This window comes from Parasteatoda tepidariorum, chromosome 3 (genome assembly GCF_982258835.1).
Source record: "Parasteatoda tepidariorum strain Cologne lab strain chromosome 3, Ptep-v5.0, whole genome shotgun sequence".
Lineage (NCBI taxonomy): Eukaryota > Metazoa > Arthropoda > Arachnida > Araneae > Theridiidae > Parasteatoda > Parasteatoda tepidariorum.
The window spans coordinates 107,623,118-107,648,419 of NC_141757.1; the positions used below are offsets into that span (position 1 = coordinate 107,623,118).

The 25,302-nt window shown below is 26.9% G+C and overlaps 1 protein-coding gene across 11 annotated transcripts in view; it reads left to right on the plus strand.

Moving 5' to 3' along the window:
• LOC107453971 (TGF-beta receptor type-1) overlaps window positions 1–12,217 on the plus strand; it is a 755,412-nt gene extending 743,195 nt beyond the window's left edge. For all 11 annotated transcript variants that reach the window (XM_016070992.5, XM_087159876.1, XM_043045483.3 and 8 more), the window contains 5 exons: window positions 1,860–2,090; window positions 3,764–3,931; window positions 7,425–7,706; window positions 8,766–8,896; window positions 11,523–12,217. In XM_016070992.5, the coding sequence (XP_015926478.1) occupies window positions 1,860–2,090; window positions 3,764–3,931; window positions 7,425–7,706; window positions 8,766–8,896; window positions 11,523–11,648 (938 nt within the window). In that variant the 3' untranslated portion in view covers window positions 11,649–12,217. The remainder of the gene's footprint in view (window positions 1–1,859; window positions 2,091–3,763; window positions 3,932–7,424; window positions 7,707–8,765; window positions 8,897–11,522) is intronic.
• Window positions 12,218–25,302: the final 13,085 nt, after the last annotated feature.

Consider the following 25,302-nt stretch of genomic DNA (forward strand, 5'->3'; position numbering starts at 1 on the left):
TTCGTTGGTTTTATAATCTTGAGTGTAATACTCTTAAAACGTTTGTCAGGGTAAGGCAATAAAAAAAAATCAAATAAAGCATAAAAACTCTGGCTTTTCACCATACTGACGTTTTGCGCCATTTTCAGCATAAGCATAGCGCTGGCTTTAGAATAAACTTGTCCTAACAGTCGTGAGTAACTGTAGCAAACTCACTGCAGTTATGAAAATTGCATATTATTTGTAAAAAAGCATAATTCATATGCCGACGGAGTCTTGGAATGGGATAAAATTCTTGCGCCCTTTTGCTGAAAATTTCAATAAGCGTTTGCGCCTCTGCATCGCCTCGAAAGGCGGTCTATTTGAAACCAATTAAATTTATTTATCAGTAAAAGTCTACTCATATTATTATTCGTTATGTTTTGTTAATCTATTTATTTTTAATGAAGTTATATTAAAAATTGTTTGTTCGGTTTTTTCGCCTCAACCTGTATACTAAATTTAAAGTAAGATATAAAAATTTCCTATGATATCTACTTAGCCTTTTCTTCAATACTTGTTACATAAAACTTCCATTACAGACAAATAATACTTTTTGAACACATAAAGCACGTAACTCGTTTACTAGGATTAGTCACCAGAATCGAGCTTAAAATAACTATTGACAAATCTCAAAACCACAGAGAACTATTGTGGGATATTTTTTGTTGCTCATTCCCTTTACTAGTTTTGTTGTTATCATCATTACTTTATTTTATATCATAGATAAACCCAAAAGATTATCGAAGACCCAACCTAGATCAAATCACGTAAAGACGAGACTTTACGAAGATTGCAAGTAGTCAGCGCCACCTAACAGTCTATTAAGATTGCTATTGATTGAATTAAATAGTCTTTTATAATATATCTGTAGAGAAATGGCGGGTTCATAAGAATAAAAAATGAAATTTGTTTGAAAAAAAAACTGCATAGATAAACAAGTAAATGTAAGATATTTCATTTTTTATTAGGCAATGAACGATTGTTCAGCTCGTAAACCAACAATTTTTTTTTTTTTTTAATTGCAACAAAAATCTATTTGCTATTTTAATAAGAGTTGACTATTAAATTAGCTCATTTGAATAATACTTGATAAATAATTCTCAAACAAAATACATTTTTGTGTATCATAACTTATTTACACAGGGTAAGTAGCGTTTTTAAAAAGTGCTAAAAGGTGCTTATTTTTGATTTTCATTTTTTAAATGCCCTTAAGGTGCTGTTTTCATTGGGTGTTTTTAAAAAGTGCTTAATTTTTCCTTTTCCAAATTGAGATCTTTACCATGTTGATTTTCGCTACGAATTATGCAGAAAGACACTGTTCACATTGTTCTATTCAACATTTTCACAATTAATTCAACACCAATCTATTTCGGCTCATCGTCAGTCCGTAGCGCATGAAAACACCATTCGATTTATATTATTCAAAAATTTTGACACTCGTCAAAAAAAATTCCAAAAGATTTTTTTTTTTTGACATGATGGTTAAAACCAGATAAAACTGTCAATTGTCAAAAACTTTCCAACCCTGCCTAATTATGACATTTTTTAAAGTGCTTAAAAATATTATTTGAGTGCTTGAAAAGTGCTTTAAAGGTGCTTATTTTTTGTTGAAAGATTTGGCTACGTACCTTGACTTATTTACAAGAATTAATTTCTTTGTTGAGACCGCAATGCTCTATGTGGCAAGACAATAAATCTTGGACTTAATCCCACTCAAATCTTGGGCACTGATAAAAATTCATCGGTCTCGGAGCTTCATAAATTAACGCCAAACTTATTTAGAATAATTTTTTTTTAATAATGCTCTATACTTATGAGCTTTTATTTCCTCCCAATAGGTTTGCCTCTCCTACTCCAAAGAACCATAGCTAGGACGATAGCACTGAGTGAATGCGTAGGAAAGGGACGCTATGGTGAAGTATGGAAAGGCAGGTACTTGGGAGACACAGTTGCAGTTAAAGTATTCTCCTCGAGAGACGAGAAATCCTGGTTCAGGGAAGTACAAATATATCAGACAGTCATGCTAAGGCACGAAAACATACTCGGCTTCATAGCGGCCGATAATAAAGGTCAGTATATACATTCTTCCTATTTAAAGGTTCATATACAGAAAGTAATAACTTATTTTAAGCCTACTGGTTGAAAGATTTATGTATTACAACGTGATGAATGATATTATTTCTTTAGATTTCCACATAACGTAAAGATGACTTATAAAAGCAAAATAGATACACGTGCTTCATCGATTGGCAATTGAATAGTTAAGCTCTGAGAACGCATGTAATCAACAGAAAGCTGCCTTAAAAAAACATATTTTTACAACTATATTGGGTTTTATTTAAAGACTTAACAGAATTAATTAGTTTTCTATTCTTATATTGACATAACATGTAGAACACGGAAATTTGAGTTTTTTGAAAATGCTATTTAAATACGGCCTTCTACTAGGCTATTCGATAAAATTCCGCTGATTTCTAATTTGATTCCTTTATACTCCACGCATTTAATTGTTTGAGAACAAATTTGATGTATGTTTTTTTGTGAGGGAGGGGGGTGCATGCTAAAGACGCTAACACATATAAAATGAAGAATTTCAAAATGGCGGCATAAGTTCTAAATCGCGTATTTATTATTCTAATATATTGTGTATTAATGTTGATTATGCTATCCACTGTTGCGAAAAAAAAGTTGGGAATAATAGCTTTGTTGTCGGAGAGTAAAAATAATATCTGAGGTTTGAGAATCATAACCTCATGCTAAGTTGGCAGTATTTAATCTCTCAGAATATCGCACCAAGTTTAAGAAGAAAACTCTAGCAATAAATCTATATTGTTTGCTATTTTAAAAGTAGTAGTGTTAAGGCCTCACATACCTTTTAATGCTTCAAAAAATCGATTTTTTTTTAATAATATTTTATTCTAATCTATGGATCTTTCTGAAAATTTGGAAAGAAAAAAAGCATAAAAAAATTCGCATTAGATCAAAAGTTATCGAAAAAATAAGTCATACATTTTCTTTAATAAAATATGTCCTGTTTTGTGTTTAAACTCATTTATCTCAAAATGCTATTTTTACACCTTGCGCGCACAATATCTCGAAAACTATTGATTAGAATTGCACAAAATTTTTACAGCAGGTCTCAAATACCTGTTTCTATAAATTAACGAAGCCATTTGAAGGTGGGATTAATGTATTGACATTTAAAAAAATGAAATAGCAATTTTTTTTGTTAAAATTTTTTAATAAATTTTAAAAAAAATTTTTGCATAGAGAAAAAAGTAAAATTATTTGTTCATTCTTCGTCATTTTAGTTTTACCATATATTTCTATACTCACAAAAAAAATCAAGCAAATATTATGTAAACTTTTTCCAGAAGCTTGCGCGCAAATAAAAACAGAAAAATTTTATTGAATTAAAATTTCAATTAATTAAGAAATTTCTTAATTTTTGAAAAAAATTTTTGCATTGTTTTCAAAATGTAGACTATGTATAGTGTCATATTTCAAAATTTGGTATTTTTAGAATAATTATTATAAAATTGGCAGATGATTGAAAATTGCTCGTTTTCTCTCATTTTTTACCTATTAAAAGGTATGTGAGGCCTTAAATCATTACTGGTGGTAAGCTTACGCGGAAAGTCAAGTTTTTGTATATGTTTTATGTGTTGTTCTTATGTTATCTGTCAACGCATTTGGGATACGTTTCATGCACAAATGTTAATTGTGCATTTTTTGTTTTCAGATAATGGTACGTGGACGCAGCTATGGCTCATCACGGAGTACCACCCAAATGGTTCCTTATTTGATTACCTCAGTCACAATTCTATAGACAGTGCCACTATGTATAAAATGGCTCTTTCCGTAGCCAATGGCTTAGCACACCTGCACATGGAAATCCTTGGGACAGAAGGTAAATCGCATTGCCCGGAGATTTATTATTTTGGTTCCATTAATGGACCCACTACATCTTGAAAAACGGATTCTCAACGAAAATTTTATCTTAAAAATGGATCAAAGGATTTCATTTAAAAATTGGACCTCACTCAAACTCTTCTTTTGCAGAATGGAATCTTTAAAGTCTTTAAGTTATAATTTTAAGAACTAACGGATATATATATATATATATATATATATATATATATATATCGTTTTTGTAGTTTTCCCCAAAATTCCAAAAACTGGACCCTATTTTCATACATTTTTAAAATTATGTGTAAATTTTCACTATTTAAAAATTTTCATAAAAAGCCTGGAGTGATCCACGCTACCACTTCTTTTTATAAGTTACTTTGAAGTATAATAAATCTGTTTCGAAAAGTTTCATATATACGGAGAAAAGAATATCCTGGTAAAATGACCATACCGTGTACCGTCAATTCTGGTAAAATAAAACCTTTATTGTGGTTAATAAAACTAAATAATATAGTATTTAAACCATTCATTAGGTAATTTTCCCCCCATACGGTAGCGGTTAACCGGAAATTCTTTTTTTTCAAAATTTTAGTTCTTATTAGTAAAAAGTAAAAAACTGTAAAGTAAATTTAACCGAATAAATGGTTTTATGCCATGCTCTAAGGTATCATGATAAAGTTACCAAATTTTATCACATATATTTAAAAATAATATTTTATTGTAATTTTTCCTAAAGTGCTTCGATAAAAAGTATCGAACTTTTTAGTGTTCCATTAGAGCCAGAAACACGGTAAATTTTACCATCTCCTGGTAGTAGTTTTGACCCTATTTATTCCTCAGTGTACAAATCATTCTGACAGATTTTCTTCAGACAATTGTTTTTGTGGGAAGTAAGATTGAATTTGTTTTGTATTTTACTCAAGGGCTTAATGTGAAACGGTGTTAAGTCATAAAAACACAGACCTAGAGGATTAACATAGGATTTATTATAATATGTTATAGGACCTTATGACCACCTTTATAATGTGGTTATAGGACTAACAGGGAACCATTTATATTTTAGATACCGTAAAAAGCTTAAATCAACTTTATTATCTTTTTTTTTTAGTATTCGATTTAAAATTTAAGAGTGTATGTTACTTATTTAGTTTCGATTATACTTAGATGCTTTTGACTGCATTTATTGTTTTTATTGAATGATAAGTGTTAATTTTAAAGACATTTTTCATTCAATATCACCAATTTGTTCAAAAAAAATAATTTTTAAAAAAACCGACTTGGAAAATAAACGACACACTTTATGGACATCCAGTTCAATTTTATCGAATTTTAGTAAATTCATATATTTAAAAATTGATTTCTCAGGAAATATTAAACAGATTTCACTCAAATTTTGTAATTCGCCATGTAAAATTGGTTACTTTAAAATGATGTAAAAAAAGTGTATCTTACATTTTATTCGACTGTTATTAGATAAAGTAATAAATATTTACTTCTTTTTGCAATGAATTATCTTTGCATAAACGAATTTTATATTTATGTGCAAAAAATTTTCAGTTCGCTTTAAAGACGTTGCGAAATACACAAAAAGTAATAAATATTAACATTAAGGGTCCAAATTTTGGATTGTCAAAAATCCAAATCGGTTGAAAAAAGATATGTTTATTCCTTTTTGTCTGATTTCGTAACTTGAAATATCGTCTGCACTTATTAATTAGCTTATTTGAGGTCACCCCCTCGAACCATTAGATAGAGTCCTAGAGCTTCAGATCAAAAATTATTCAGGGTATTCCGTTTTTTTTTTTTTTTTTTTTTTTTTACTTTCTTTTTTTGTGCACTGTACATCGAATAAAAATTTGAAAAAGTCATAGGGCCCGAAGTTAGCAAAGTTATATAGAACTGGAAAACAGTTCTAAATTTTACAGAATTATATCTGTTAATAACTTATAAGTAATATATAGCAGTTCAAAATTATATACAAACTATCATGCAGTTTGTAATTTTATAGAAAGGTAAAATAATTCTATAGAACTCTTATAAAATTCCACAATAAAATGTTTCATAACAAATCGAAAGCTTTCATAATAATCCTGATTTCATGAAAATCTAATTTCTAAAATTTAAAAGATGACAAATTAATTACAGTTAAATATACTGCATATAAGCATTTTATATTCTATGCATTTTTATCCTGAAATTAAATTAGACATAATGTGTAACAGCTTTATTTTTTTTAATAATTTATTTTTTGCATGTTACTGTGACTTGCACATAAAATTATTTACTTTATTCTCTTATGTGCTGATTTCGTGATTTCTGGCGTATAAGCGTTTCTTTCAGCTGATCGTCTGTTTGCATGTCTGTATAAACTAAGTAATAATTATTTTTTGTAAAAAACTGACCTCTCGATAAAAATATTGCGTTACCTCGAAACACTGTTGTTAAATTTCTTTGAAGTTTTACTTTAAATGCACGTAATAAAACCTAAGGTAAGCTAAGAGATTTTGCTCATTATTCACCAAGACAATTTAAAAAGTGGCAAATATTAATTCTTTGCTAAACTAGTAATAGTTATACTTGTTTTTTATGCATTTTCATTATTATTTTATTGTTATGTTTTAATTTTAAACAGTTGTAATAAAATAAAGAAAGCTTTTTTGTCCTTACTAGTTTTACAAAAAGAAACATTATGCATGAGTAGAATTAACAATAACTACAATTAAATCATAAATAATAATAATTACACTTAAATGAAATTGTAAGATTTTCAAGGTTTTTGTAAGCAAATATCATTATATCTTTTTGTATAAGTGAATATTTCAATTTAATAATTAAGCCTGAAACTGGGAGATTCACGCCTATTACAATGAGTAGACGTTTGTCTAATAAGTGAATATATGTCTACATCATAACCTGAAATAAATCCGACTATTGCCCAATTACCCTGAATTATTTCAGACTGAGATTTAATTCAGGCAATCAGCTCACAGAGCTTTTCCAAATAGCCTTACGCTGTGCAAAACAACCCCAACATGTTGCGGAGAGCTGGATATTCCAATTAGCCTTATGGCATTTCTAATACCTTGGTATTTCACTGAATTTCAAATACCTTTTAAGCTAATTATGAAAAAGGGTATCAAAGGTCAAATAAATTACTAAAGCTATTATTTTAAAGGGATTCGTTCCTCAAAAAATAAGGATGTTGTTTAAAAAAAAAAACTATACAATTTATTGTCAATGTATGAATGTGCGGCATTTTATTGAATGTCTGATGTCTTTATACTTTACCGATTTGTCATCAGGGCAGATCTGTAGAATTCTTAGGTAGTATGTGGAATGTTTAATAGTTTCATACTTTGCCTAACAGTTTTCCATAAAATGTCTAAATAGAGATTTATAGGAATGCCAAATTTCAAACTGTATCAGTAACATATATGTTCTGTGTATGAAACTTTTCGAGTTCTAAATGTTGTTCTTTTTTGTTGTTTTAGGAAAACCAGCCATTGCACATAGAGATTTAAAGAGTAAAAATATTCTTGTCAAAACAAACCTCACTTGTGCCATTGCCGATCTTGGCTTAGCAGTTCGTTTCGATTCCATGACGAACACTGTAGATATAGCTCCTAATCCTCGAGTAGGCACAGTACGGTACCTTGCCCCTGAGGTACTGGACAACTCAATAAACCTCAACTCCTTCGAGTCCTGCAAGAGAGCTGATGTTTATGCCTATGGTCTAGTCTTATGGGAAATAGCGAGGCGGTGTAATATTGAAGGTACTTTTTCTTATTATCAAAAACTAATATATTCCTATAGAAATGCCTCTGAATCGGTATGCAAACTGTATATCGCTGTGCATCATTTATGCGTGCTTAAGGTCTCTGCTAACTTTATATATTGCCAGTACTGTGGTTATTGTTAATGGGTAGGTGGTAATTTTAGCTAATGTTTGATTTTGCTGGCTACGTATAATACTGCTAAGTCGTCTCCTTAGCAAGCTCGTATAAGGCCGATCAGGGTTGGGGAAAAAATCCGTTTTATTTTTTAAAAAATTAAAAACCTGAGATTTTATTTTTCTTTCTTTGATTTATACCGTTTTTTTTTTCTGTACATAAAACAAAGAATAGAATAATACTTTATGCTCGGAATAAAAAATATTAAAACTATTATAAAGTATAATCATAAAAACTGTTTCCGCTATTAATTAATATTATCGAAAAATATAAACAATTAATTATTATCCGTTTCTTCCATAAGCATCCTAACACGATAAAATAAAAAAAAGAATGATAGAAGATTTTGAATTTGAAATACATTGTGTTACAATTCAACTTGAGATTCAAATAAAAATTTAACATCAAAATATTATGTTAGTAATATATGTAAAAATAAAAAAAGATTTCCCTTTCGTTTGTCTCTATATATGAAGATGTCATACTTTAGCGTTATTTGATGTCTTTTAATTAACAATTTACAGCATGTGTAGCAATATAAGAGTGTGATATCTAGCTCATTTCTAATAATTTTGCTCAATTTTATTATTTTATACAAATATATGTTTTTAAAATTCCTTTCTACAACAATAATTTGAATTAAATACCTTTTAATTCAAATCGTACTTAATATCGAAGCAGAATCGAACTTCTGACTACACAGCTCCGATTGCAATCTCGTAGCTTATGACTAGGTGATAACTTGTAGTAGTAGATTCTTGTGAGAACTTGTAGTGTCAAAATTTCGCCCGAAATACTAACGATGTACTATTATTTGGAATGCTGTAGTCTGTGGTTCATATTTCGTATGATTTTTTATTTGTTTAATATTCTTTTTATTAGGTATCTATGAAAACTTCCAGATGCCATATTTTGATATGGTTCCTTGTGATCCCACCATTGAAGAAATGCGTAAAGTTGTCTGCGATGATAAGCAGAGGCCCAATGTTCCAAATAGGTGGCATTCTATAGAAGTAAGTTCAAATACTGTTTTTTTTTTAATTATTATTCTATTCAACATAATCAGTAGCAGCTCCTTCATATTATCTTAATAGATTTAGTGATACTTTAAAAAATATATCAATGATATTAATTTCTTAAAAAGTAATCTAGGGAATATAACATACCTGTGTTGTGTATGTGCCCTATGTTGTTTTTTAGAAAATATTTAAAATTCGATTTCTCAGCAACTATGCGATCGATTTTGGTCAAATTTTGTATTTTGCATTATAAAATTATGTTCTTTAAATTGATTGTATACCTTTAAATTTAAAATGTTTTTGACTACTATTAAATAAAATAATAAATTAATATTTTTTTTTGCCCAAAATACACAAAATGTCAAATTTATATTAAAAGTTCCAAAATTTCGACTGCTCCCCTGACCAAATAATTAGGACCCTACTTCTAAAATTGGGGCCAATTTTGAGGATAAGAATCCAAATCCGTCGAAGAAAAGGTATGTTTATTTAGAGAAATTAGGTTTTGTGTCTGATTTTGCAACATGAAATGTCGTTTGCACTAATGAATTAACATATTATCGGTCTTTAAGTAATTCAGACTGAGTCCTAACACGTGAAGATCCTTTTACTAAATCAAAAGTTATTCAGGACTTGCATTTTTTTTTATATTTTTTTTTTACGCATGTTCCATACACATACATAACTATATCTTTTTTCATAAGATTTGGATTCTTTACATTCAAAATATAGGGAGAAGCCGCAATCTAAAAATATGGTTACAGTTAAAGCTGGAGGACGCAAGTTTTGGTCCCATAATGTTAATTTCACTTTTTGGCTGTTTTGCTATGTATATAGAGCGTTGAAAAAAAATTTAAATATATTTGCACTGTATTGCAAATCTCGTTTACTGCAAAATATAATTTTTGCTGCTTTATTTTGTAAAAGATCGAAAAAATTTTGTGTTGCAAAGTATATATATATTTTTTACTTCATTTTGAACTACTTAGTTTTGAATGAAGAAGTTTTATAATTTAAGTAAAACCAGATTAATAGTTTTGAAGTAATGAAATTACAAAAAAAAATCCGATTTTTAAAATTTTATTTGAAATCTAATCCACCCATTCCTTTCAAATTTTAGATCTTGACTCTTAAAATTAAAAATTACGTAGATGTTTTTGTACCTTGCAATTCAAAAAAATTGTCTATAAAAGATATAAAAAAATATTTTTACATTGAAACCTTTAAATAGGCGAATTTTATATTTGCTTTAAAAAAATTTTATTTTCTTATGTAGTTTAATAAATATCTCAAAAACTGAAGTTAACATTGAATGTCCCTAACTTTTGATCGGTCTTTCTAGCATAACAGTTTGGGACTTCCAGATTGTGATTGTTTGGCAATCAAAGGTTGCTTATTCTGCGTTTTTGCATCTGATATCGTAACTTAATGTAGTTGGAGACCGGGAGTTCTAAATACGCCGTTAATCCTTTTAATTTAATTTTCACAAATAAACTAATAATGGATATTTGCGCTATTCGACATTATCTTTCGATTCATGTAAAATACACGGCCGCCACCTAATCACAATTTGAGATACAAAACTTGCGGTAGTTTAGATTCACTACTCATTTTTCATGACAAAATAATGCCATTATGATTCTGCAATTAACAGTTTTTGATAAGTAGCTAAATAGTATACAGTTGCCTGTTTTTAGATTTTTGATAAGTATATTTGTTTTTATGCAATTAATGCTAAAAGAGTTTTTTAGCGTCATCCAAATCCGATTTCATCAATTTAAGCTGTAATAAAATTAGATTTTTTAAAAAAACTAAAGAACTTGTACCTTTAAAGACTTACACAATAACACAAAATGCATCATTTTATTGCTTTAAAGTTTTCAGTAAAAATTAAAAGAAGTTTTAAAAATTTCAAACACTATTTCTCCTTATGAAATAGAGCGAACACTTTATTTTCTACCTTTTCTAAAAATATATTATGCTGTCTAATAATACTATATAATCAAGAGTTAAGTTCAAAGAATATCAAAAAAATGAAAATAAAAAATTTAAAGATTTTTTTTTTTCAGTATTGAAACGTTTTAAAAAAAAATACAAATTTGAAATAATAATCTGCATGTTTCAAGTGCTTTTTTTTTTACAGTATTGAAACACTTTAAATGCATATTAACTGATTGAAATAATAATCAGCCTGCTTCAAGTGCTTTTTTTAACAGTATTAAAACACTTTAAATGCATTTTAACTGATTGAAATAATAATCAGCATATTTCAAGCGCTTCAAAGCGTTTTCTTTTTCTTTTGAAGCGCTTGAAACACTGTTATTTCATATTTGTATTTTTTTTTTTTTTTTTTTTTTGAAGCGAATGAAGCTTTTATCAGGTAGTATCTTACCTCTTCAGTTTCTTGGGATTATTTATTTATACTTGGGATTATTTATCTAACTTTTAATGCATGTTTGAAGAGACCCAAAATATGTTCCCATTTAGGGTCATGACTGTTAATTTAATAAGCTCTGGTTCAGATATGACAGATATGGTTCAGATATGATATATGGTTCAGATATTCAGACGTTTATAACTATGTAACTACTAAAATAATTATTCACTAATGTTTTTTCAGAATTTACGAGTGATGGCAAAGTTAATGAAAGAATGCTGGTATCAAAATGCTGCTGCCCGCCTTACAGCTTTGCGCATTAAGAAAACAATAACAGCCCTTGGAGCACCCAAAGACATGAAGATCTGACCCTAACCACCATTATAAATTCATTTTGCTTTTATTTGTTTTTGTTTTTTTCTGTGTTCACTCCAAGTGGAACAACTAAAGCCAGTGATTTCATTGGGTAACTTATTTACGTTAGTCACTGAAAAAAGAAGAAGAAAAAACTATGCTGCAAACGATATCTGCAGCTTTGAAATGAAATGAAGTGACTTTTCCTTGATAGTGGGTTGTATTTTTTACTGGTTAATCCTTGTGCAATCTTTGAAAGCTGAGCTTTCAATGCGTCTGAGTGTGTGATGAAAATTTCCCTTTTCTACTTCAATCCAGTAAAAATAAACCAACAAAATAGATAGAAAAGTGGGAAAAGTTTCGTTGCAATTTCCATTTGTGGAGGGAAATTCCATAACTCATCCTGCTGTCGAATATCATTAAAACAATGGTGCTATACTGTTTCGAGAGTAGAACAAAAAATTCGTAAAGTTTGCATCATTCATTAGATTTCTAAAACAACTTCAATAACAGATTTATTTATGCTTAACAAATTACATTAACAAATTTAATTTTCACGTAGAATAAAATTTTTTAAATTACAATATTTGTGGGTTTTTTTTTTTTTTTTTTTTTTTTGTTTCTTGTATTTTGAAAAAAGTTGAGTACACATTTTTGTTTAGTTCGAACCTTTGTCTTCAAGTTAGTGTCTAAAAAATTCTGATGTCTTAAATATAAATGATGAGGACTGCATTTCAACGAATGATCTCTTTTACTGTTTTTTTCTTTTTTTTTATTCAATCTTTGATTTGCAAAATAGTTTGTTACATTGCCTTTGTTGGTTGTTTTCTCCTGCTCTTCTCGAAGTATAAATAAATAATTCTCTTTTTCAATTTGAAATGTGTTAATATATATATAATATGTGTGTTTTTTTAAAAAAAATTTATTTGTTAGATTTTTTTTATTTAATTTAGGATGAATTATTTTTTGTTATGAGGCATTCAAAATTCTTTTTCCATTTCTGGATAATTTTATTTCTAAGGAAAATTTCTTAATTTTTTTTTAGCTATTATCAATTGTTATTAAAAAATTGTTATACATTTTTAAACACTTAAACCTTATATGATGAATTCATTTGAAAATTCTACTCACAAATTATGGAAGTTGACATTAGAACTTTTAGACCTTTATGAAGATGTTAAAAAGACTTCAGTTTTTAGATTTAAGTTGTTTGTTTTTTTAAAGTAGTTTCCTTTAATTCAATTTAAATTTCAAAATTTGGTTGTTTATTTTCTTTCAATGTTTATTCTTCACAAATTTTAACTCGACATTATGTAACAACTTATTGAAAGCATTTTATTGTTGTATACTTCGAAGTTTATATTCCTTTAAAGAAATGGAATATAAGAATTTATGATTTTTCATAATCTTTCTTTACATTTAATGTTACAGACTATATCCTTATTCTCTGAAAATTATTTTATTTAGCTGAAATTGTAAAATTTGTAAATATTAAAACTGAAAAAAAAATTTGATTCTATATATATATATACTGTTGAATATAGTACAGAAGTTGTGTACAAAATCTTCATACATAGTTATTTACTTCTAAAATTCATTAATTGTTGCTGTATCTTCACAAAGTTCTATAGCTATCAATTTGTTAAATATATGTTCTTGATTCTACATGTTAAATACTCTGAATTTTGAAAAAGTATAATCTCTCTATAACAAGTTGTAACTGAAAACTTATACTGCAAAAATTTTAACAAATGAATTCAAAATGTGCAAAGCAAGTGTTTCTATGCATCGCAAAACATTTATTTAAATATGTTTAAATGTCCTAACTTGTATTTGAAATTATTTAACATTTTTAATTTTATTCCAGGTTATGTTATAATTCTTAACTTATTCAAGGGAACATTAAAGCCAATGACTGCACTAGGTGTCACAGCTTTTATTTATAAAAAATTATGCAATAATCAAATTTTAATTAAATTTAGTTGTTAAATAAAAGGGAGTTTTGAAATAAATAAAATTAATATTACTGATTAAGGGTTGTAATTAACTATTGACTCGTGGTGTATATTTAATTTTCAGTAATAAAGGGTACAGTGATTAAATGGATAATAACAGATCGTTCCATCGCACGGAGTGATTGAATTGATCGAATGTTTAATTTAAGCGATTATTAACCAACAAATATCCTAAAGCACCTAAGGAACGATTAATATGAAAATAAAATTCGTCCAAAAGATGAGGAGAAATAAAGAAATGAATCCAAACAATTGAAGATTAAAAAAATTGTTATTCAACTCTTTAAACAAAAGCAGAGATGTATCATGTGCCCAAACTGTTAATCGATTTTTTATAAAAAAAAAAAAAAAATTAATGGAAATTTTAAAAGAGTAATCAAAATTATTTAACAAACTTTCAAAACGTAAGAATTAATTTTTTATGAAATTCAAATGTAATTTTATTCAATCAAGAAGAAATAAACAACAACTGAATGAATGATTTAGTTTTTAATGAAAAAATATTTTAAATGATTTATAATTTATTTAAATAATTAATTTTGGTAAGGTGCACAAAAAGCCGTAAATATGATAAAAATTAATTAAATTAAAATAACGCAAATATTATTTAGCAAAAAAAAATACTAAATTGTTGTTGCTTTATACGTATTAACTAAATTGCTTTATATTTCCAAGAAATAATATCACTTCTCCCAAATGAATTAGTACCACTTTCTCATTAATTTTGCCTTTCAATATGTAACTTTAGGAATGCTAATTTGGTGATGTAGTCCTTCCATGGTACCACGTTAACGTCGTTCATTGAATTTATCTACATTGAATTATAAAAAGTTACTAAATATTAAAGTACGTGCAATAAACTCTTTTTTTGTCAAATAGAGATACAAGCTAGCAAATATCACTGATATTTTCTATAAGATATTTGAAAAACTTGAATCATCTATTGTTAAATTTAAAGCAATGGCTAACGCTTAACTAATCAGAAACTTCCACTTCCTTTTCGCTCATCTCACTCTAACGGTTAGTAATAAAATTTTCTAATATCAAAGGTGTGGCTATCAGTGCTATGGCTTATTATGGCTATTCCCATCGTATGACTTATTAGCCTATAAAGGACAGACAGACATTCATTTATATATAGTGAGAAATTTTTTGAAGTAGCCATCTTGTTAACAAAAGCGTCAAGGTGCATTCTTTAAGGAGAAGTTCGTTATATAGAGATTCTACTTCATATTTTTTGGAGTTTGTATGATTTATGTATAATTTTTTAAAAAGTAATTTCTACTCTCAGTTCTTACGAAGATGTTTTCTGAAATGTTGATTTACTTTTTCATTTAGAAGTGTATTTCACTATCATTTTTATCAACTGATATGTTGAACTAGTCATAACTCTTACAAAAGTACATCTTTATAGTAACTGAATGCAGAATTAATAAAATTTTGTCTATTACAACATAAAATTCTGTTTAAGTTGCCTACATTTAATAATCCTCAAGAAAGTTTGAGTACATGCAATTTTGTTCAGTAAAATACATTTGAACATTTACTATGATGCGAAGCTAACTGCCATCACACTTAGCATTGGGTGCTGCTGTTTAGCCAACCATAATTTAGCTATTCGTTGAAATGCATGTTAATGTGCAAATCTACAAAGTTTTAAACAGAAATTTTCTCTTCGCCATTCCATCCCATTATTAGAAAAGTGTTATTAGAAAAAAACTATTATGTATGTACAGAGTAAAAACTAACAATCGTGTTTAAAGCAATTTTAAATTTTACCTCTTTGAAATTTATGTTTACTCTCATTGTTTCCAAATCATAGGAGTCCACTTACCTCCCTTTTTAAAAACTTTATATATATATATATATATATATATATATATATATATATATATATATATATATATATATATATATATATATATATATATATATATATATATATATATATATATATATATATATATATATATATATATAATGCCTAATAGTTACAAAGAGTTTTATTTTAATTAAAGTTTAAGTTTTCTGTTGAATTACTTAAGATAACTTACGAATTTAAGAAAATTTTTAAACTCACATGTTTGATTTTTAAAGTAATTAAAATGTAATAAAATTAAGTTTTTTTAAACAAAAATACAATTGTAACAAGAATTGTTTATATTTTAATGCATTTTTATTCTAACATATGAATTACAACTTAAGAAAAAAAAAAGACCATTTACGAAATGTTTTAAGTCTCTTTTTTGGAATTTTTTATCACTTCTGAAAAGAGATTCATTTATTATAAGAAGCTCATTTAAGTTCCTTCAATGACCGAAAAAATTTGTCAAAAGATTCAAATTAATTTTTTCAACAATCGTAAAATATTCTCAAAAGATTAAAATTAAATTAAGCAATTGTTAAATATTTTCAAAAGATTCAAATTAAATTAAGCAATCGTTAGATATTTTCGAAAGATACAAATTAGTAAGCAATCGTTAAATATTCCCAATGAATTTAAATTAAATTCTTACAGCAATTATAAAATATATTCAAAAGATTTATATTTAATTTTAAGCTTTTATAAATATTTTACTTTCAGCGGTAATAAAATATTTATAAAAGATAAATACAAACAAAATATTTTAAATAATAGTACAATATTCACAATGAGGCAAACAACTTGTGGTTTTTAAAAATTTATAACTATATTTTTTACATGACTTTTATTTAGAGTAATTCAAAGAGATTCTGTTAACAATACATTCATTTCTTGGTTTGAATCATAATTATTTTAAATTTGATGAACGCAATGTTTTCATTAGGTTACAGTTCCAGTAAATATTTCACAAACATTTGTGCTTTAAACTTGCTATAATTATTAGTTTTTACTGTGTACCCTTTACTCTCTCTTATAGTAAGAAAAAAAATGTCCTGAAGTCTTAATATATTTAAAAGAAGTATTTTGTACAAAAAATGTAGTTATTCTAGCATCAACTTGCATAAAATCTCATCTAAACGTATGAAATTTCATATATCGGAATTTTTAATTATATTTCTTATTGTTAAACATTATAGCTAAACAACTTTTTTTAAAGAATCAATTATTAATAGCTGTTAGCAGTTAAAATTGTTCTCTTCTAATTTGAAAACAAATAAAAGAAGAATTCACTGCCTCTTGCTATTACATATACCTACATAATTAACCCTCCCCCTTTGATGTTGTAAGAAAAAAAAAACTCTTTGATGCTTGTGATACGATATGTAGATGTGATTTGCAGTTTCATATTGCTTGATCAAGTTATTTTCTTACCTATTTATCTCTAATGTACTCAATGCCGATCAGCAAATGAGGATTGTGATAGAGATAATGATGATGGTGATGATTAAATGATTAAAAACTGGAAAAAAATGGTACTTTTCCGTTAGCCGGAGAGCAGCCAATAAGAGCCATAAGCGTGCCAAGAAAAGCAACTTTTCGCGAAAGAACGATTTGTCAAGAATCGCATATTACTTTCCAACCATCACGAATATGAATATGGCTATAAGCAAAGAATATTTTTTAACAGATGATATGCCTTTTTTTATAACTGTTGTGTTTCGTAACAGTCATTAATAATTGTTAAGTTTTTCAATCTATAGTACTATGATAATGAAAATGACGCAAATTTTCCAATTTGAAAAAAAACTCACTGTTTTTCAAAATTTAAAAACGTTTATGGTGCAATTTTTTATTTATTAAAAAATACCAAATTCATAAAAGTATACAAAATGTTAGAGTTTCTCACTCTTTAATTTGCACTTTTCCTTTATTTTAAATTCTGTCAATTCTTTCCAATTCGATATTAGATACAACTGTAGTATAGAATAAGAGCTTTACTTTAAATTTATTTCACCCAAATTCCAGGTCTTTTATTTTTCTTGATGAAAAAGATTCGAAAAATATACTTAAAAATCGAAATGTGTCCTCCATTTATTCTACCTTCGTCAAATCAAAAAAAAACAGGTCTTTTCATCATATTTGAAATACTCTATCTTCATAGATATTATCATATTAAATGTCTAAGGTTCTTCTCGTGGTGGTAAGAGAGTACAGATAAGAAATATTTTAGTGATTTAAAATACCTAGAAAGCACTTCCTGCTAACGGAATAGTACTTAAACTATATTCCCAGTGTACTTTGTGATCCTGTTGTGTAGTGTTTAAGAGATATTTTATGTCATCTATGAATGAAAGCTATATTTTAAATATGCTTTTTACTGAATTTTTTCATTTTGGAGAGTTGCGATTAGGACTCGTAAAGCTGATTTGAAAAAAATAATAATAATAATAATAAATTCAAAAATATGTATAGCGCATTGAAATGCAGGAGTTAAAGCGCACAATTCTTTCCTCGTTCAATGCTTTACTATAGGGTTTATATGCTGAGTGTAAACAATAGCAAGCGCTTTAAGCATTGATACTATTTTCATTTAATGTATATTTTCGTCCTGGCAACTATATCAAATTATTTATGTGTTCTGGTTTCATTTATAAAATCAAAATATGTATGTAAAACAATTGTACGCTGACAACGAACATAGGGTAATTCTATGTTGTTGTTTTGTTTTGTTTTTTTTTAAATTTTACATCATGTAATTATGATACTTTTATTTGTTCGATAAAATTTGGGCATTAGTTTTTTTTCAAACTTATAATTATAAAAGCATTTTTCATTATATAATTTCACTTTTATTTCTTTTTATCCATCATCATTGTTTTTCACAAATTTGTGCTAGCCTTTAAATTAAACATTACTTAAAGCACCCATTCTTTAATCATTTTAAAAATTAAATATTATATTAAAAAAAAGTTCTAAATTTCTCTATTAAATTCTGTTTTGTTTTAACAAATTTACTTCGTAATTTTTATTATTAGACCCAAAATTTCTAATTTTATTTAAAAAAAATACCAAAACATTTTTTTTTAATGCGTTGAACATGATTAGACGAAATTCTTAAAGTTTCCTTTATCGAGAAACTAATGTTAAGTTATTTTTAATTTCATTTTTTACAAATAATAAGTGCAGTAAACCTTTAATTTAAGCATTGTTTAAAACATGTTTATATATTTAAGAAGAAAAAAAGATTTAAATATCTATGTTAAATTTTGTTTTAACAACTTTACTTTGTAATATTTATTGTTTGCCCAAAATTTATAATTTTACCTGAAAACTTGATTAACTACTTTTTTAAATATTTTTCTTCATAAGGAAACTAACAAATGTTTTTTTTTTTCAAATAAATCTATAGCAAAATCTATAGTTTTAAATAATCAGTGCTTGCAATTTTCGCATTATATGAAATACTATTCCCAAACTATTTAATCAAAAATAATAACAAAAATCAAACTGTTTTTAAAAGCAAAAAGCCTCTGAGCAGCTTAATAATTATCAACAAAAATGGTGTAAAATGTTTTAAAGATGGATATTTATTCCTGCTTCTTTTTGCACGTGTCTTCTAATGTTACCTCATTAGTCATTCTTTCTAAACCTCTTTTTTATCGATTATTAATTAGAAATATTCATTACACATCGATATTTATGTATACCTCATATTAAAGACTTAGTTCTAAAGTACAAACACTTTTTAAATAAAAGTACAAATAGTAAAGTTTGCTTTCACATTAATAAAGCATTACATATTTCACTTCCTGTTAAATATGTGGACAAAATGTGTGGCTTCTTTCTATTTCCCAAATGGATTGTTCTTTATAAAGCTTAAAGCACCTATACAAGTACAATTCTGTACAGGTTGCACATTTCTTCGATCTGAAGTAATAGTTAATTAATCATGCTTCGAACAACTACATATAGAAAAATTAAATTACACTTCACAAAAGCAGAATTTTTTTTCATAACTTGGTTGGGGATTAATTGATTTTCATTCGAATTCTAAACTCTCTTTTAAAAACTTTTACAAAAACTTCCACTATGAAATTATTATCTAATGATCACATTTTAATAATTGGACTAGTGTTATGTTTGCCACTTTCTATCATGCGATCGTTTTTTTCTTATGAATTTGTGATATAGGATTATAATACTTGAAGAAAAAAAACGTAACTGATCTTTTTTAAATGTTGCATCGTAATGTATATCCGTATTCCATATTTATATTTTCTATTTAAAAAATTTCAAAAATAGCTTAATATTTTGAAAAATTTATTAAAGTTCTTTTTACTACCCACAAAGAGTCTTGATATGTCTTTCATTAAGCGATTCATAAAAGAAAGTTAATATATATATATATATATATATATATATAATAATACTTTTATAGAGAAAAATACTTAAATAATCATGAAATACTTTTAAAAAAGAAAATTAAAAAAAGGAAGAAATTTTTCGAAAGCGATCCTTTAAATGCTTATTTATTTTGCAAGTGACGTCATCGTAGGTAAATTATGGCATTTGTCGATTCAGAAGCCAATCAGGTTCGACACACACGCGAGACGTTGCTTACAGGTATCCAATTAAATCTGATCTAAATATGGTTAGGCATAATCACTTTAATTCTTCTCTAGTACCCAGTTCTTTGATTTCTGACTTTAGGCTTTTATCAGTGAATGAAATCAGAAATCACTGATAAAATAAATAAATAATCAGAAATGTTTTTTTTTTCAAGCAACGTGTAATAAGTTGGACGAAATATGTAAAATAATATTGATTACATAAATAGCCTTTAGTTTTTGTCCGTTATTTTCCATAAATAGTGCCATTTCAAGATTGTTTTCCTAATTTTCAGTTTTAAGATTTTATTAGGATGCGAATAAAATAAAACAACTTTTTTTTATTTTATAATGAGTCAGATGAAATATGTAAACTAATATTCATTGTAAATTAATATTAGTTAATATTAATTCTATAAATAGTGTAATAGTTTTTCGAGCAAACATTTGCTTTTTTTAAATCGTTTTGAACCTAGCTATGTTGTGTACTAAAAGACGCATCAAGACATAATTTGGATTAAAATTGTTGATCATAAATATATATTGTAATCTGTCCCAAGTTTGAAAGTTAGTTTTGACTTAAGATTAATGTAAGTTTGTTGTAACTTTTATTGGGGTTTTTTCTACGATTATTTGCGCGTTTGTACCTGGGTCGAACACCAGTTTCCATTGGGGATTTAAGAAACAATCCACAGCATTTTTTTTTATTGAAAATGGAAAACTCAATTCATTCTGATAGTTTTTGAACTACTTGATAAATGAAGCTTATCATACTTTTTTTCCCTCTTTCAAATTCAGTGTGATCCTGTGGTAGAAATTAAGTTTTTTTTTTTTTTTTTTTTTTCAGTTCTGTTGCCAGGAGCATTGAACTGAAAAAATGACTTGAAAATTATACACTTGAAAAACCGAATTACTGTCAGCTAACGGGTGTGTGTTTGTCTTAATCATTTTTACTTGTAAATATTCACCATTACTGTAATTATATTCGCTCATTGTTATGAATGAATTTTGTGTTATGTACAAAATGTTCAGATTCATGTAAATCATTTGCAAATTGTGTTTTCTAATGAAATGAAACTTCAGAAGTTTGCACTTTTTTTCCTTCGAGTACAAAAAAAATTAACATTTAAGAATATGTAAAGTATCTAAACAAATTTAACCGCTTAAATTGAGCATTGCAAAACAAAACTTGGGAACTATGTTTTTCAAGAACACCAAAGAGTAGTAAATAATTTTAAATTTGAAACGAAAAATTTTGCGCATCACTTAATAAAATAATGTACTTTTTAAGCGTGTAGTTTTTGTGTCTTCAGTAAATAATTAGGTTTATAATTCTTCATTAAATCATTAATCGTTCGAATAAAAAAATATATACCAATTTGTTTAGAGAAAAAAAACATACATTAATTATTTTATAATAATCCATTTGGCTTAAAAAGTAGAAAAATTAAAACCAGTTAATAATTTAATTTAAAATATTAATTAGAAAAGTAACCTGTTAGCTAAAAAAAATTATCATGCATTTAAATTAATACTGAAAATGTATTTGCTTTATTTTTATTTACGTTATTTTTATAAACAAAAAGTAACTAAACTATAAAATCTAAAACAGTCAAGTCATGATAAAATTGTTGACATTTTAAATTACAAATGGAATTAATCTTCAATGAATTAATGATACTGATTTTAATATGAAAATAAAATGTTTATGAAACAGTTTTTGTAATTTGAATAAAACAGATAATGAAAATTTTACAAAATAACAAAATCATCACCATGATCTACTATCAAAAAATTAATTATTGAATTATTGGTATTTCTTATAATTTCTTTTTTATTCCTAATTTATGTATTCTGTCTCAAATATTTTAAATTAGCTATAAAATACTGCATATTTATCCTTTTATTTAATCCGTAAGAACTATTTTTATTGTCAAAAATGTTTGTTTTATTTTCGGTTCTTATGTTAGTTAATAATTCGATATTTATGCTGATAATATGAAGTAATCAATTACCGAAGCAAAATTGCTAAATTATTTTTTTATCCTGTTTTTCTGATTATTTCTTTTTTTAAAAATTGACTGAACAATACTTAGGAATAATTTTAATAATTATTACTAATTATTGAAATGTTAGTTCTCTTACTCAATCCACAATGAGTATTTAATAATCAAAATGCTATCTACTTATCAAATGAAATCAAAATCTAGTTTTCTTTTGAAGTTCTTATTATTAGAAAAGTCACAATTGTAAAAAAAAAAAAAATCATTTTTAAAGTTATAGAGTAAAACCTTTGTTACAGCCTTTGTTTTTTTTATGAAATTGCTATTGTACCTTCATTTGTTGTTTCTTTTGTTGCTAAAAATGACGGCTCATTTTTTGCTTGCTGGAACATTTTTAATAAAATAAGTGTTGCCTTGATTATTTTTTTTTTTCGATTTCAAATCATTTATAATCTGTTGTTTCTAACATAATGGCAAATTGTGATGGCATATCTTCGGATCATCCTCCGGGATGCTTCCCAGAACGTCGCCAATAGCCCATTGTGCAGCTCTAGTGCGACGTAAATCAACAACAACAGCTACAATCTAACATAATGGAAGAGTTTATCGAACAAACGTGTTAAGGAAATCTTATTGTATTGTTTCAAACGCAATTTGAAGAACTTAATGAAGCGAATATGTTGAGTGAATTTTATCCTAGTGTTTCAAACATAATTGAACAGCTTAATGAACGAATATGTTCCGTAAATTTGAGAAAATCAACTGGAGAATGCATAGAAACATCCGGAATCTACTTACAACTTTTTTTTTTCTCATCGAAAACTTTTTTAATTAAAGTCTATGGTGAATAAACCTATTCTTTTTCATTCTGTACTCACAGGTGACCATGCATGTTCTCAACACTAAACTCTTCAATTACTTACTCAAGTTGTCTTAATTGTTTTTTTTCTTCATATTTTTATTCATTTTTTTTATATTTTTAACTAGTGATATATTTACTAAGATAACAACAAATAATTTCATAAACGTAAATGTATAATTTGTTATATATTCAACTGTTGAAAAGGATTTCAGAAAGTCTCCAAAAATATTTTTATTTATTTCATCGTAGATTAGACAGCTTTTCTTATTCAGCGTAATCATTATATAAATTTATTAATTACATATCTAAAGTTTTTTCTACATTAAAAGTGGTGTCATTTACTTCTAAAATGTAATTCAACTTCGAAGACTACAGAGAAAAAATGTTTGTCTTTTAGATAGGTTGATATGTTTATCAAGTGTATACTTTTTTTTATTTTATATTATAACCGTCGTTGAACAGCCGTCCCAATTTTTGGGTTTACGACTACTAATAACTAGCTTAACCCGTCCCGCCCCCCGCAAGGGGGCATCCAGGGACACTCCGAAAGTTCGAAGTGCTCGCAACAGTTCAATCACGTGAGCAAACATTTTCAAATTAGAGTTTTAACAAATAGAGAGAATATTAAATATGAAATCCAGAAAACAGCGTTATGAACTAAATACATACAAACATTACAAAGAAAATAAACACTATCATTCAGAAGAGATGTCGCATCTTCAGTAGGGGTGCAAAGTTAATAAAAATAAATTTCACATGGTTAAACATAAGGTGTTTGTAACTCAGAATATAATCACAGCTGATAGAACAGTACTTAAGATTTCAAGTTCCAGGAAAATATTTTTTTTTAAGCGCAATAAATGTATAATGAAAAGAACGTAAAAATGTACATTTAAAGTCAGGTGAATAATTTATGACGCATGGTGCAAAAGCCAGCAGTCTCTCCTGAAGACACAAAATAGACCTATATATATAAATAGGAACACTGATTGAAAATGAGGAATCACATAGGGGCTGAGATCGACAAAAAGCATGAAATTAAAATGCAAAAAAAAGAAACAGTATAGGAGAAAATTCAAGTAAAAATAAAACCATAACAGGTAAATCAATAGTAGATTTAAAGTACTTTCCCAACAATAGACTTTTTACGACTACTTATGTTCAATTACGTTGCCTTGTAATTTTTATCCCAACCCAGAAGACTAGGGATCTCCTGGATCAAGTATTGGGAGAAGTTTGTTTTCGATTAGGACTTTTTGATTGAACTAACCCGCGTTTTGCGTTACATGGAAAGGAAAACCTCCCGCAGTTAGCCTAACGGCAAGGGGACTCTAACCACAACCACCTAGAGTAGAAGGCCTGGGAGCTTGTTTGTGACGTCACGATCAGAAGGCAGAAAAGAGCGTTGCTGTTTTCTACCTTCAGAGTGATCAGAGGAGGTTGTGAAGATATGAGGATAGTCCATTCCTTATTAGTTTTATTGTTTCTTTCATTTTTAAAAGCTAAAAATAAGAATCCAAATTTTTTTATGATCTGAATAATTGTGTATATATAATTTTTGCCATATAATAAATTTAAAATGAATAAAAGAAAAAATCATGATAAAAAATAAGTAAATTAATGCAGTAAGAAATTTTAGATTAGATTTTTTTTTGGTTATTTTCATAAGATTTATCCAAACCTTTTTTCAAAGGATAAATTTCAATTTCAAACTATTTTAAGAGTAATTAATCATATTGAATAAATATCAATTGATTAAAAATAAAAATATTTTCCTAAGAATTGAAAATTAGTACTTAACATTACATTCATGGAAACAAAATGTTATTGGAAAGAACACTTGACGTAAAATTCTATAAAAAAAAAGCATAAAAATGTTTATCCTTTATAAACCTTTGAAATATTTATAGCAAATGTATATAATTATTCTGAAATTTTTTTATTTACTGCAGTAAAACAAATTAACATCTGTCCCTCTAATTTCTTTCTATGTTCTTTTGTTTTGCATACATTTGATAAAAATGATTTAATATGACTTATTAAATAAGCTTTACTTTGATGATATAGACTAGAACTTTATGAATGAGGTATTTAAGTATATGATATGAAGACTAATTTTATCATAAAGTATAAGTACGCTTTAATAATGACACAAACATATATATAGAACAAAAGCTTTATTTAAATCAGTAAGGAGAAAATATCTATACAAAAGCAAATAACATTTTAAAAAATTTTATTTTAAAAATATCATTAATTATATCATTACTTGCAATTTCAACATTACTATACTCCTGAAGAAAACATTGTAATTGTCA